Here is a 14,850-nt window from a genome sequence, read left to right on the forward strand (position 1 = left end):
TACATAACAAATGAGATACTGTATACTAAAAAGGATTATTATTATTATAATATTGTGGGTGGGCGGTGGGGGGGTAATGAGTGCGATACGATATGTCTTTGAGTTAGATTATTCGTAGACCTTTTTCTTTCTGTTTCGGTTTTCTCTCTATCCACTGATCGGCTTATCGGATCCGAATCCGGACCCGAAAGCCCGACGGAAGAACGATGTCGGAGTCTCCGTCGGATGATGCAGCGTCGCACTGGTGCTACCACTGCAACAAGCGCGTCGCCGTTGAAACCCAAGACGACTTGGCCGTATGCTGCGAATGTAACAAAGGTTTCGTGGAGTCAATCCAGCCGATTCCCGCCGCTTATTCTTCTTCGGCGGCGCCACTTTCCCCAGATCTGACTGTCGAAGACTCAAGTATTGGCTCGCATTTCCTCCAGATGCTCCGCTTGTTAGCCCACGCGCCTTCGCAGCGGCCACCACCTCAACTTGATGTATTGTCTTACGATGACGATTTCTTCCGATTGGAGCTCAATAGTGGAAACGAAGAAATCGAAGACGAAGACGACGATGATGAAGATGAAGATGATGACGAGGAGAGGGAAGAGAATTTAACCGTCTACGACGAGGAAGATGAGGAAGAAGATCTGAGGCAGAGAAATCGCGGGGGGATATTCTCTCTCTCACCAACACGATCAAGAACCGGACGAAACCGAATTCTCGACTGGGCTGAGATTCTGATGGGAATCGAAGACAATTCCATCGAGTTCCATATGGAATCGGACCGATACACAGGAAATCCGGGTGATTACATCGACGATGCAGCAGGGTACGAAGCTTTGCTTCAGAATTTAGCGGAAGGAGACGGTACTGGCGGTGGAGGAAGGAGAGGAGCACCACCGGCTGCAAAATCGGCGATTGAGGCGTTGGAGACTTTCGAGGTTGGTTCTTCTGAGGTGGAGGGAGAGGGAGAGGGAGAGACGGCGACGATTGTTGTTTGTGCTGTGTGTAAAGATGCAATGGTGATGGGTGAGATCGTGAAGAAGCTTCCCTGTGGACATCGTTACCACGGGAACTGTATTGTGCCATGGTTGGGAACAAGGAACTCTTGTCCTGTTTGTAGATTCCAGCTTCAGACTGATGATGCTGAGTATGAGGAAGAGAGGAAGAAACGAACTGATACTACTACCTTGCCCGATTCTGCTGCCTCTTCTTCCGCTTCTCGTCTCTAGTAGTGTGGACAAGGTCTCTCTATTTATCCCTTTTGGTTCTTACTTTTTCTCTTTAGGTGAAAACAAAAAAAAACATTGCTAGTCTCAACACAGAGAAACCAAAAGACTCCTGCTCCAAAACAAAAAAAACATTGTATCCAAAGTATGTTGTTGTATTTCTTGGTCTACATCCCCCAAGTGGTTTCTCTGATTTTCTTCAGTGGTTTGTTTAAAAAGTTTGCCGAAAAGAAAAACGTTTTTATCTTTCCTGGGACTTTAAGAAGCGATCATGCGACTTCGTGAGCCTTTCCGAAGTACTTGTTTATAAACGAGGACTGCACAACGCCAACAAAGATATCAGATTCAGAGCTTTTGTAGGAAACGAAATGGGAAAGCAAATAGGAGAAAGGCAAGAGACTGTTTGTATGGGTTTGTACCTTCTCGATTCCTGATAGGTCGGGTGTGTCTGGTGTAGACAGTGGATAAAACTTGTACAACTTCATCTCTTTGTAGGCTTCCTTTGTTTCTTCGCTCATTCCTTCCATTGCTTTCTCTCGAGCTTGTTTCGCCTGCCAATTGTAGAATTATATATATGCGTTTTTGCATTATTTATTTTACAGTTGCGTGACTAGTATCCATATGAAAACATCATACCTCTTCGTTAGTCTTCTTTGCATTGTCACATTGCTCTTTGACAAACTCCTGAAGAAGGAAACATAATTAAGGGTGCGTGAAACAGGGAAAACCCTTAACCAAATGCTTTCTTGAATTAATCATCCCAACTCTTGCTTTCCCTACCGTGAACTCATCCTTTTTGTCCAGGGGTAATGCCTCGTCCACGATGAGATCATTGGTGAAATCCTGAAATTGACCAAGATTAGAAGTAATTCAAGTATTTAACCTCTAATTGGTGAAGCCAGGTACTGTACCTCAAGGTTCTTTTTTTCCCAGTCATATTCAAGTTCAACCTGCACAATGCAGAAGAAAATTGAGTTTGATTCAAATTAAAAATACAGATTGTATCTTCGAAACAATTGACACTCGTAACACAAATTACATATAGCTTACCGGTGGTTCAGAAGGGAACGTTATTTGAACTACAGTGCTCTGCTCAGATTCATCTTCCTTAAATGGGTTGTAGATATCTGCAAACAAATAACAAGAGTAAAAAACCCATATAACAAGGGTGTAGATAACAAAACATTTCAAGCACATGAAGACATGTTACTGAAGATATCATATGCATCGAAATGTAGCTAGACTTGAAAGCAGGAAATTATGAAGCTCACAAGGAAGGCAACGCTTGAAATTTTTAACACGATCTTCCTTCAAATGTTTGAGAGCAGACCTGCAAAAGTTATACAAACCTAAACTGAATACATAGAATCTGCATTCCTAAGTTGCTGAATGTGAATGGACAAATGTGAAGAATGCAAATCGATGCATCACACTTTCATATAAAGCTGTGTGTAGCCATGCTTTCAAAAGCATATGCAACATAACTCAAAATCCTTTCCTCTACAAAGCAAATGAGCAAATAAAGTCTTCTGATTTTTATGGTAGCTACTAGCTAGACACTGAGAGAAAACAACACCACATGTTATTTACCTTCTCTGCGTACAACCCAAGATAAAAATTTGGAAGTTCATCCTATCCACTTCTCTATCCCTGTAGAAGAACAAAAGCAGAGTTTATTAGCAGCTTCCCAATAAACGTTAAAGGTAAGAATGGCACAAAAACTTATTATCTGTGTCTAGGGACCTTTTTTCAAGCGGGACGTAAGGAACCCAGGCCATTTTCATATCTTTCATGGGAATTATTTTCTCCACCTCGCTTTCACCCGATGTAATCCCTATCTTATCAGAAGGGGGAATTGATGATTCAATCTGTGAATAGATAAGGAAAAAGTTGACCATCAGGTATAGATAAACAATATGATCTTTTCAAGGAACTTAATCCAACAAATGAAAATGCTAAGCTTCTATTTCAAGAATCAGTGATATTATTGAAAATAGGAAACAAAAGCGTACGCAAATGACTGCAGGAACAAGGACAGTCTTGTTTTCATTTTTGTAAGGGACTAAATGAGCTGCAATGACAAGATAGAGGAAATCAAAAGGGGAAGAAATGTCAGCTAAATCTAATAATATACAGAAACAAGGCAGTACAAGTATTGTAAGAAGGAAAAAGAAAAATCTTACACTCTGTAGAGCCAAAAACATAGACTTTCTTCCCATAGAGATTTCCACTTTCCTCCAGAGCTTTCTGCCATACAAAGCAAGGAAAACTGCTTGTGAGTTTTGTCACACTAAGAAATACTTTTGGAACACTCAATGAGCGATATATTCTTGAAGATCGGTGATGGAACTTACTTCAAGATTTGTGAAATCCCATTTGGATTCATAAAGCTTATCCAGTTGAGCCCACTGTTTTGACAATTTACAAAAAATAATCCACAAAAACAAAAGATTAGTTTTGTAGAGAATATACCAAAAGCCAGTGTTGAAGCCAAATTCTTGAAAGTTAATACCTCAGTTCCCACTGGGAATGCAGCCTTCCACAAATCCTCCTGAATAAACACATGAAAACCATTTGCTTACAAAGGCAACAGAAATGTGGAAAACACTAAACAAAACATACGAAACTGGTCGTCCATAAACTCAAAATGAGAGAATCTGCAAACAAGCAAGCTAAAACGTATCTGCAAAATAACAACATGCCACAATATTCCCGAAAAGAAAACAGATACAACACCATTAACTTATAATACTGACTATACTTGCAACCTAGATCTCTCAACTACACAAAACGTCACCAACGAAAAGAAAGATATACAAGCGTATCTCATTGCGATTTAGATATCATACTAGCGTCAACATAGAACACAATCCCTAAAAATGCATAGATCCAGTATCAAACCATAGACGTATTTCCTTGACGAGCGGGAAATCTAGCCAGAAGATGAGTAAAAACAGCATACCAGACTACGCTTCTCCTTGAAGTACTCAGGCTCAGGTTCTTGCGGCTTGGTCGCTCTGGCTCGCTTAGCTCTCGGAGGCGGATTGGTTTCCCCTTTCTTCTCGGTTTCATTCTTTGTGGATCTCTTACGCTTACCACGACGAAGCGGCTTCTCATTTTGCGAAGAAGATGCACCTTTCGCCTCGTCATTTTGGCTCGCGTTTGGATCTTTCTCCTGTTGCGTCGAGGAATCAGGTTTCGCTAGTTCTTCTTCCTTCTCTTGATTTTCGTTCGCCTCTTCTTCGTTCCCAGCTTCCTCAGCAAGCGGAGATTCGACCTTAGGCGCTTCGTCATTTTGGCTCGCGTTTGGATCTTTCTCTTGTTCCGTCGAGGAATCAGGATTCGCTTGTTCTTCTTCCTTGTCCTGATTTTTGTTCGCCTCTTCTTCGTTCCCGGCTTCCTTGAGAGGCGGAGATTCGACCTTAGGCGCTTCCTCAACCTCCTGATTGGACTGAGTCTCTACTATCGCGTCATCGTTCTTACCCGCCGACGAAGTAGAAGCAGCTTTGCGACCTGCTTTGGAACCTCCCTTTTTCTTCGCTCCCTTCCTCATTTCCAGAGTATAGTAGCTAAACCACCAAAAAAAAAATTAAATGACACAACAAATATAGCAACGCGAAGAGACGAATGAGAGAGAATCTTCGAGAGAGAGAGAGAGAGAGAGAGTGTACATAGAAAGAGCAAGCTAGGGTTTAATGGCAGTTGGATCGGGAAACTTCGAAATCAGAGAAGAAGACGAAGAGTTTTGGACTGTACCTCTTTTACGAGTCGTCCTTTTTGGCGTGATTTTAAGGCGGTCAGATTCAGAAAAGGAAATAGGGCTGGTTTGTTTTTTTTCTACTTTCCCCCAAATGCAAACTTTCCCAAGAATAAGCGCGGGCTCGTACGGAATGGTATAACCGTAATTATTTGAATTATCTGATAACAACCTTGTCCACGTGTGTTTATCGCGGACGTGTCATACATCCAACGGCCCAAATGATATTGGTTTGTGAATTTACGAACACGGATATAGTAATTAGTAGATCATAATTAATAACATTTGTTTCTTCATTTGGATGCATGTAAATCAAGTATTAAAGCCATTCAACCTGTATTTTTGTTGTATAAACGTAAATGTTCTATGTCGCACCGATATTAGTTTGACATTTGAAACCCGAGATATAAGGACACTACTAATAGATGAAAATGACGACGCTTAAGGATCAGCCCATAATAACTAAATCTTTTCCAATTTTGCGTCTAATTAAACAAAAACACTACTTATGGGCCGATTATTTACCATTATGGATCACTAATGGGTCTAACCGTAATCGATTAGGCCTATGCATGCGAAGTTGACAGTCTCTTGATTCGTCAAGATTGTGTCAAGTTATCATTGCTAAACAAGCTAAGAACAGGTCTAGTAGGAATTTGAAGAAAGAGTTCGGCTCAGGTTCATAGGCACACTAATGAGCTTACCCGTAATCGATTAGGCCTATGCATGCGAAGTTGACAGTCTCTTGATTCGTCAAGATTGTGTCAAGTTATCATTGCTAAACAAGCTAAGAACAGGTCTAGTAGGAATTTGAAGAAAGAGTTCGGCTCAGGTTCATAGGCACACTAATGAGCTTACCCGTAATCGATTAGGCCTATGCATGCGAAGTTGACCGTCCCTTGATTCGTCAAGGTTGTGTCAAGTTATCATTGCTAAACAAGCTAAAAGCAGATCTAGGGGAGGTTTGAAAAAAAAATTCTGCTCGGGTTCATAGGCAAAATAAGTTTAAAAAAAAAAGAAATAAAATTCAATTTGGACGGACGAATTCATCCGCACGACCTTGACGACTCCGCCTCTTAACCACGTGGGAAAAGATTTCGACGTTTTCTGGGTTGACGATTTCAACCCTTCACTCGTCTTCAAACTCACCGAGGCCTCCGTCGACGACCTCACGCGCCACCAGCAAGACCTGATCTCGAGTCTCCGGTCGGAGACGAGGAGGAAAGAGAGGGACGTGATGCGCGATTACGCGCTCGTGCAGCAGAGCGTGGCGGATCCGCCGGTGATGTTGGCGGCGAGGCGTGTTGGGGTGAGAGAAATGGTGGACGGAGAAGAGTCGGATTTGGAGGAGGCGATGGAGGTGCTTAAATCGGGGATGGCGGCGGCGATGAACAACGCCGATCAATTACGGTGTTCAACGGTGGGGAAAGTGGTGGAGATTCTTACTCCGTCGCAGGCGATTAAGGTGATTATATACTGTATGATACATTAGATTTCAAGATACGAGTGAAGGTTTCAAATTGCTTTAGCTTGTAAATGTTCTTTGACGTTTCAGTTTCTTGGCCTTTGTTTGTCTCTGAGTTGCTCTCTGCTAATGTATCAATCATCGTGTTAGACTCTCTGGATTTTTAAGCTGCATCTTTTTTCTCTGTTTCATGGCAATAAGAATGTACAAACTGGGAGCTGGATTTTGATGAACTCTATTTTAGAGTTCACTAATGGAACTTGAAAAATGGTCCAGACTTTTCCCTAAACTTAAAACCAACAAAAATTATTATAATATGTTGATGGACATGCTCTAACTAAGCGATGATAGATCAGTGATTCTCCATTTCACTTCTGTTAATCGGTAAGCAAACAAAACTATCAAACTAGATTTTATTATTCAATACACGGTCAAAATAAATATGATTATATAAGTATTATTTTGTATACATTTTCATTTACTTATTTCTGTATTTGTGTGTGTTTTGTATATACATACTATAGTGTATACGTATAGGCTTATCAATATGAAGCCTGATTGATTTTGCCTCCTTTTCCTGAGCTTGGCTTTGGCTTTGGCTTAGGCTTACTCTTCTGCAACCGCCGCTCTGTGATTTCAACGGTCGTATCATCATTTTCTTCGTCTTCCTTTCTCTCCATATCGTCTTCTTCCTCGCTGTGAGATGACAAAAGGGAATCAGAAGATGATGATGACGAACTTTCGAGACCGAGACACTTCAAGAGAGGAATCGTTACTGAAGATCGATCAAAGAACATAAATGGGATCCAATGAGAATCGTTTTCTTCACCACTCCTCAGATTCTCCATTTTTGGTTTTCTTGAATTATTTCTCTTTTTAGTTTTTTTTAAAGAGGTGTATTGTGTGTAGTTAGGTTGATGATGGAACTTGGTAACGCAGATGCGACTCCTTTTAAAGGGATGATATCACATCCCTAGGTTGTTGGTCAACTATTTGTTTGTTGACCGCAATCTATAGTAAACCGGTTTTGACATATAGCTTTGGAATAATTGGTGCTGGTATTTAGAAAACCAAGATGCATATTTGACTTACGTTTAAAAAGGTGGGGTGAATAAAAAAAAAACAATTTTGACTTTAGTCCACGCGGTCAAAAATAGCAGAGGTTGGAGCTTATGGTCTTGGTCAAAGTCCGTTCACGCTCATTCTTTGGGTATTTTTAATTAAACAAAGGTTGAATGTTGAATTGGTAAATACAGAAGAAAGAGCTTGATTATTCAAATATAAATGCCACACCATTGGTTTTGGGGGCATTTAAGTTAAAATATAGTTTCGGAAGAAAAAAAGCGGAATCAACTAAATAAAAAAAATTATGATTCTCCCACTGTAGATTATTAAAATTAGCTAATTCAAAAAAAAAATAACGTTTTGATTAAATAAAGAGGTTTATAAAAATTTCAATCATCTATAAGGAACAATTATATTGCTCTTGTGCTTTCGTTTCTTATAATCTATTAAGTACTTTGTCAAATAGTTAAAAATTCACTAAAATAAATAAACTGGTTGGAGAAAGGGGGCTTGTGCATAAGAATAATAAAAAGGCCATGCAAGTAGTCAAGTACTATGGAATGTAATCCTAAACAAACAAAAAAAAGTACTATGGAATTACATTTGAAAAGATCCATTTTTGTGCTAAAGTTTTAAATATCCAGATAATATGTAACAAAAGTTTCACATTATTCTTTTGGTTTATTGCATTGGCTTAATGCGTTTGTGGAAGAGCACCATCGTGGTCCCTTGTAAATTGTATTCAAAAACTGGGAGATAATGATTATAATATTGTAGGGCCAATTATAAAGACCCCCAAACTTCTGTCTCACCAAACCTTGTTTAATAATTATGGTTCCTCAGTGACTCGAGACTTATCACCACGGATGCCTTATGGGTTTATGATATGTTTTTTTTTTTTGTCTTTCTGTTATAATTTATGCGAATCGAAGATAATTTTTGATACTAAAGTCACAATGTACAATGTCTATTTGGTTTCGTAATTGTAAGTTGGTGCTGCCCTGCATGCCCCAATATTTAAGTTTTGTTTGATAAAGTATATGAATAAACGTACGTTTTTTTTTGTTGGTAAAATAAAATAAACATACGTTACTCCTAGAGAACACCTGTGAACTTTGTATTTGATGATATCATGCATGCTCATTGCGAATTTGTGAATTATCATAATACGATTATTATTGTAGTTTACATCATATGAAAAACATTAAGTTTGTTTGTTACCTTTATTCTTTAACTTTTACTTGTATTAGCGTTGCAGATATGTACGAGTCAGACATTTAAAACAATAGAGAAAAATACTCCTTTGTTCAGAATTATTTGATGTTTAAGGTTTTTGCACACAGTTTAAGGATTCATTTAATTTTTATTTTTTTATACTAAAAATATTATTTATAATTCATTTAAATATCATTCAGCCAATAATAAGACAATCTGCAGAATATAAAAGGTTAAAAACTATAAAAATTCATTAAATTTTGCATTGAAAAGTGAAAACATCAAATAATTCTGAACAAAAAAAAACCTTCTAAAATATCAAAATAATTCTGAACAGAGGGAGTAGTTGATTTACACGCATAGAGTTACCGACCACTAATTAATGTGGATTAGGACTGAGGACGAACTGTTGACTCTTAACTAATCATTAATTACTAATTGGTACGTCTTTAATGTTTAACATTGATTAGGGACAGATACGTTCGATAGCACTGGTTACGAACTTATGATGGTCGAACAATTTTTTTAAACCGAAATATAAAGTTTTTATCAGAAACAAACCATTTCACATCAAATGATCAAATGCTACAGTTTTCATGTGGGACGAACATAAAGAAAAAAAATATATATATAATCGGGAATATAATGAAGTTTTATGTTGTTGTTGAATCAACTTACAAAAATTTGTGTCGGAAAACTGTTAATAACATTAAAATAAGAAGAAATAGACAATGTTGTTATTTAAATATTACTCCCTCTATTCAGAATTATTTGATGTTTTAGAAGGTTTTTTTTGTTCAGAATTATTTGATGTTCTCACTTTTCAATGCAAAATTTAATGAATTTTTATAGTTTTTGACCTTTTATATTCTGCGAATTGTCTTTTTATTGGCTGAATGATATTTAAATGGATTATATATAAATAATATTTTTAGTATAGAAAAAATAAAAATTAAATGAATCTTTAAACTGTGTGCAAAAACCTTAAACATCAAATAACTTAAACATCAAATAATTCTGAACCTGAGTGAGTATTTTGATTGCGAATAATTGCACTAAAAAATGTAATTTATGTGCTAGTGATGCTGGCCAGGACGGCCGGAGCTAACTCTTTCCTTCCCTTTCTTCTTTGCTCTGACCTTTATGCCCCTACTCGACACAACGACGCCGTCTTTACCGCCCCTAGTCGTCACACCGACGTCCTCTTTGGTGGCAACATCTTCATCTTCTTCCTCCTCCTGCAATTGCAAAGACATGTTTGGATTCATCTCATTAATAATATTAATAAATAATAAAAGCATGCTAATAGCTCTCTATGAAGATAAAAATCTGTTTATTTGACTGAAAACTGACCTTTATAACATGATCCTTACTTTCATCCCAACGTAATTTGATTTTTCTAAAACTAATTCTCGTGATTGCAAAATTTTATACACTAGTTCGAAAACAAAAAATTACCTAAATTCTGGTCCTAATTCCTAACTTAGAAGAACTAAAAAGACAAAACACACACGCATACAGCAAGCGCTCATAATAATGCTACCATCCAAACATTTCAACATATTTTCGGAGCTTTCAAACATAATAGATTAAATGATTAGTTTCCACGCGCGCATCACCAATTTAGTATATACACATTCAACAGAAGAAATTGATAATTCCATCCATATTAATGCAAAATATTATCTTGGAAAATTGTTAAATATTGTTCAATAAATCACACAACAGCAAAAAAATTAATAATCCCTTCTTTTTTATCATCCCGAATTAGTCCCATAATCCCATATTAATCATGATAAAATTAAAAATGCCACATAAATCCGAAATATTGTAAGGAAAGCTTACCGACTGGTTTAAAGTCACCGGAGACGTCGTCGTTGGAGAATGGTGATGAACAAGGCCAAGACACCTGAAGATAGCTCTAAGAGTTTGGTCGAGGAACTGAAATGGAACCCATAGATAAGTTTCTTCTTCGCTTCGTTTATCTAATTTCTCCATTGATGTCTCAGATAAAACTTTTGTTCGTGGGTTTAGTTTCGGTGAGAGGAGTGAAGCTATTCTTTTCATGTGAGTGATTAAACAGAGAGACAACTTTGCGTTTTATAGTGGGCTAACTCGGTATTTGGTGTAAGCCTTTTGGTATAGAATACATTTTCTTAAAGCATAAATTTGTAATATGATTAAGTAGTCCCTTTCTGAGTTTCTTATTATCATATGACAAAAAACCAAAATAAAATTGAAGATATGAAAATTATTATTGCATGTAAAATATTATATTTTGGTTGTTAATAGCGAAATTAAGCACGTGGCTTTAGGTGGGTTGATGACTACATTCTACTACTAAATTAAAGCGAGAAGACTATACTCCAACGACTGGCTACGAGGACGAATATTGGGCTTATTGATTGAATTTTGAATGTTTCCACTAGCAAGTTGGGATCAAATAAACCCTTTAGCCAAAAATTAAAAAATGGGATACAATGAAAACTACGTTCGGAGAAACCTTTTTGATCGAATATTTAATGACCTAAATTCTGTTTTCTTACAAATTGTCTTCTTTCCACTTTATGGAACTATGATTATTATTTTCGATAAACTCAATAAACTCGTAATCAATTGGAAGGTATAACAATCAAGACGCCTAACTATAAAAAGTTTGATGCAAATGTTAAGCAAGACAGTTTAGCTTGTTATATATTAGATATATGCTTGATCAAGAATGATAAACTACACGTCTTCAACAGTTAGTTCCAGATGTAAATCATATAGTTGTGGTGTGAGACACTTAGGAAAAAAGCATGTGGTCAAATATTGTTGTCTCAAGGAAATAAAAAGAAGAAACAACGACTCCCACCGTTGTTGGCGTTGGATAAGTCTCTTGGCTTTTTCGGATTGTTTGCCTTTTGGATTTCAAGACTAATTTATAAATCCCGATAAACGTTTTACTTTTTTTGGGGATGAGTATTTTTGTTTGACTAACACGTTTTTATTTTCTCTATTTTTAAAATTCAGTTAGTGTGATTGTCCAATTTCCTTTATATATTTTACATACTTGTGATTTTTTCTTCTTTTCTTTTCTATTTCTTGATTTAGGCGTCGATGGAAGTGCTCAAAGAATTTTCCACAAGCACTTTATTCATTGGATTGATGGCATTATATATTTCGGATTCCGAGTGGGCTTTTTTATTTTTGGTAATTCAATGTAAGTAATTGAGCCCCGAATATAGTATATATATATATAACTTTGATACATTTTGACTTAACTAACCATGGTGAAAACGCTATTGTCACGCCAAAGAAAAAGAGAAGAATTTGCTGAGTTAAACTCATTCGTGTTACCCCCAACATTTAACCTTTTCATGTCTGTACTTACAAGTTTCTTCATTCTCTCCTACTCAATTTGCTTGCTACACATCAACACATATTAAAAATGCAACGTGTGAGTATGTTCTTTCTCCTCTATTCACAAGAATTTCATTCATCTCTGTTTTTTAGATTCTGGTCTCAGGGAATCATCGGTTTCTTCGGTACTCCTGTCAAGCCCGAGACACTTTAGAAATGCAGTTCCAGCAAGTTGAAACAAATTACATGGATGATGATGCAAATTACGACTCGATTCTTTCTCCTGCAAACATTGGTCTTCCTCTGTTCTTGTGACTCTCCTTGTTTCAGCTGGTGTTATCTCTCCTTTTATGGCCTGAGAACTTCCCATCTGTGGTAAAAAGAAAACCAATGATCACATTAACACACGAAGAATCTAACATGGGTCGTTGGTGACACATAGTGTCATTCACCACCAATGCGTTTAACTATGAATCAAAGAAACGGATTTGTGGACACCACACGAAATTTGAAGAAGACTATATGGAAAAACCAGAGTAACTCCTGATCCATAATCCGAAATATCTGTGTTGCAATCATCTAATATTTTCAGGATTTTTTCTAACATGTAGCAATCGGGGAACTAAACCAAACGTCTAAATAATGCCTTTCCTACTTAAAGACAAAACTACCAGATTATTGATACTTAAAGATAAAACTTACATCTCCTGTGAAGCCTAAGCAACTGTGAAACCTAAGCAGGTAAAGCTTTAACGCCAAGGAAAATAAAAGATCCTTGGTTCGTAATGGAAAAGGGGCAATTTCAAGTATATCAACAACTTACGAACACATACCTGAAAAATCTCAATGTGAAGGTCTTAGCTAATGACTCTCAGTAATTGAATAGCATGACATTATTAACACAAACAAATATGATTGCTTACATAGTTTTGTGCCGAAATGATAATCAAGCACGCACCAGCTATATGATCCAAAAACCAAAATTAGGAAATCTCCATTCCCTATGTTTAGCTAAAATTTTTACTCTTTGCTAAATTGAAAAAAGCCAATTATCTAAATCTAATTTCGAGTACTTACAACTTTTCGCTATCATTACATTCAAATGTGGTCACTCTCCAGCTAATTTTGGGCAGCCACTTTCTCCCTTATTCTTAATTGCAATCTAAGCCCTTAAGATTCATCAACATTTTGCGAATTCCCCCATAATTTGTTTCACCTTCCCAGAAACCACATTGAAGAAAGAAAGCAACAATGTCGATTTCAAACAATATAGGGAAATTAACAGTTGAAGCTGAAATGTGCAAAACAGCAAGTCAACGGGAAGCAGGTACGACTAATTCCGTGATTCGTCGATGGAATAGATAAGAGAGGGACAGATAGTTTGAGTTACCTGATTAGACTGTACGTGACTTGAATTGACGGAAAACCCCAAGCCGTGGTGGCTGATCTGAATCGGATCTCCAGGAAGAAATCGCCGAGAAAGAGATGAGCAGGAGGTAGAAGGAACGGAATCGGAAGATGAGCAACTGTTATCGCTGATATCTAAGGATAATATCCCGAAGACACAAAGGAGGAGTAAGAGGAGGAAGAAGACGAACATTTGGATCCATATGAGCCATGGGATATTGTAGCTATCTACCATTAGAAACTCTTTCCCGGAATCCTCGAGAAAGATACGAATTTTGCGGGAAGAGAGATTCAGAATCCTCGAGGATCTCTTTCAGGAAAGGATTGAGGAAGAAGAAGACGACGATCAAGGGAAGGCGACGAGAAGTTAGGTGGGTGAAGGGAATGATAAAGCCACGGAGCTGTGATTTTCCTGATTTTTTCAAGGCCACCGCGAGAAAATAACGGCAAAAAGTTGCTTTAGTTGGTACTCCACGTGTAACGCGTTAATTGGGTGATAAGGTGATAACACGCGATCTTTGTAAACCTTTTTAAAGGATTCTTTTCCTAATTTTATGTAATTCTGTTATACTGTTTAATTTTAAAATAATTATTGCATAAAATACGCTATATAAGATTTTTTACATTTAAATACACATAAAAAAACGAAAGATAAACATAAAATACCTTTGACCAAAATACAAAACATAAAACACCAATCAAAATCATGGATATACATGAATTTATCATATAAATATTGTGTTGCTATTTATACAATTGAAGATATGTGTCCACGTAATTCAATCGTCATCGTCAATTATATAAACTTTAAAATATCGATGTGTTGAAGAAATTTTCTAGAAGGCAATATTGAAATATAGACTATATTGAAATTTGGAAAATCATAGACTATAACATTAATTCCATTGTAATGTTCATAACAAAACATTAATTCGATATACAACAATAGACTATCTAATAGACGTTGTCACGTTGATTAAATAAAATACTATTTGCTTTTTTTTGTCAAAATTTGTTAAGTAAAAAAGTACAGTATACTGATTGTAAAATTAAGTTTGGGGATAACACTTTTTTTTTTTTGAGAAAAAGGGGATAAACACGTTAACAGAAGAGAATATTTGTCACTTGCTCTTATTTTCTTCGAATCTACGTAGGTAACATAGGCGTATTTGAGGACTTATAAGCGTCTTAAACCATCTCCATCGCAGGTTTATACCGGTATTATAGGTGGGCCAGTGTGTTTATTTTGGGTTTTAAAATTGTAAAAATGGGCTTCGTGCGATGATACGGTATGACTGCACTCATACTCATCATCCGATATCATCGCTGTAGCAATGACGACGTGGCGAGTATTGATTCGTCGAAGGCGAAGTTGTGTTTTG

At 37.0% G+C, this 14,850-nt stretch overlaps 5 protein-coding genes across 5 annotated transcripts; 1 reads left to right on the forward strand and 4 right to left on the reverse strand.

Annotated features, from left to right (window-relative positions):
* Positions 1–82: 82 nt before the first annotated feature.
* Positions 83–1,845, forward strand: LOC18012121 (E3 ubiquitin-protein ligase CIP8). The gene has a single exon (XM_006394034.2). It carries the CDS (start codon positions 207–209, stop codon positions 1,218–1,220), a length of 1,014 nt encoding a protein of 337 aa, XP_006394096.1. The 5' UTR covers positions 83–206; the 3' UTR covers positions 1,221–1,845.
* Positions 1,487–4,968, reverse strand: LOC18012318 (protein HEAT INTOLERANT 4). Its single transcript, XM_006394035.2, has 15 exons — positions 4,889–4,968; positions 4,180–4,786; positions 3,730–3,768; positions 3,572–3,625; positions 3,401–3,464; positions 3,230–3,288; positions 2,961–3,085; positions 2,808–2,867; positions 2,489–2,547; positions 2,268–2,344; positions 2,129–2,167; positions 1,998–2,060; positions 1,854–1,901; positions 1,637–1,768; positions 1,487–1,534 (listed from the first exon to the last, which is right to left on the reverse strand). Exons 2-15 carry the CDS (start codon positions 4,768–4,770, stop codon positions 1,487–1,489), a joined length of 1,458 nt encoding a protein of 485 aa, XP_006394097.1. The 5' UTR covers positions 4,771–4,786; positions 4,889–4,968.
* Positions 4,969–6,777: 1,809 nt separating this feature from the next.
* On the reverse strand, positions 6,778–7,492 carry LOC18012341 (elicitor peptide 3). Its single transcript, XM_006394037.2, has one exon. It carries the CDS (start codon positions 7,285–7,287, stop codon positions 6,982–6,984), a length of 306 nt encoding a protein of 101 aa, XP_006394099.1. The 5' UTR covers positions 7,288–7,492; the 3' UTR covers positions 6,778–6,981.
* Positions 7,493–9,678: 2,186 nt separating this feature from the next.
* On the reverse strand, positions 9,679–10,811 carry LOC18012401 (elicitor peptide 1). The gene is made up of 2 exons (XM_006394038.2): positions 10,565–10,811; positions 9,679–9,957 (listed from the first exon to the last, which is right to left on the reverse strand). Exons 1-2 carry the CDS (start codon positions 10,784–10,786, stop codon positions 9,796–9,798), a joined length of 384 nt encoding a protein of 127 aa, XP_006394100.2. The 5' UTR covers positions 10,787–10,811; the 3' UTR covers positions 9,679–9,795.
* Positions 10,812–11,983: 1,172 nt separating this feature from the next.
* Positions 11,984–13,882, reverse strand: LOC112083523. Its single transcript, XM_024151558.1, has 2 exons — positions 13,452–13,882; positions 11,984–12,431 (listed from the first exon to the last, which is right to left on the reverse strand). The coding sequence occupies exons 1-2, from the start codon at positions 13,701–13,703 to the stop codon at positions 12,198–12,200; spliced, it is 486 nt and encodes a 161-aa protein (XP_024007326.1). The 5' UTR covers positions 13,704–13,882; the 3' UTR covers positions 11,984–12,197.
* Positions 13,883–14,850: the final 968 nt, after the last annotated feature.

This window comes from Eutrema salsugineum, unplaced genomic scaffold (assembly GCF_000478725.1).
Source record: "Eutrema salsugineum unplaced genomic scaffold, Eutsalg1_0 scaffold_6, whole genome shotgun sequence".
NCBI lineage: Eukaryota > Viridiplantae > Streptophyta > Magnoliopsida > Brassicales > Brassicaceae > Eutrema > Eutrema salsugineum.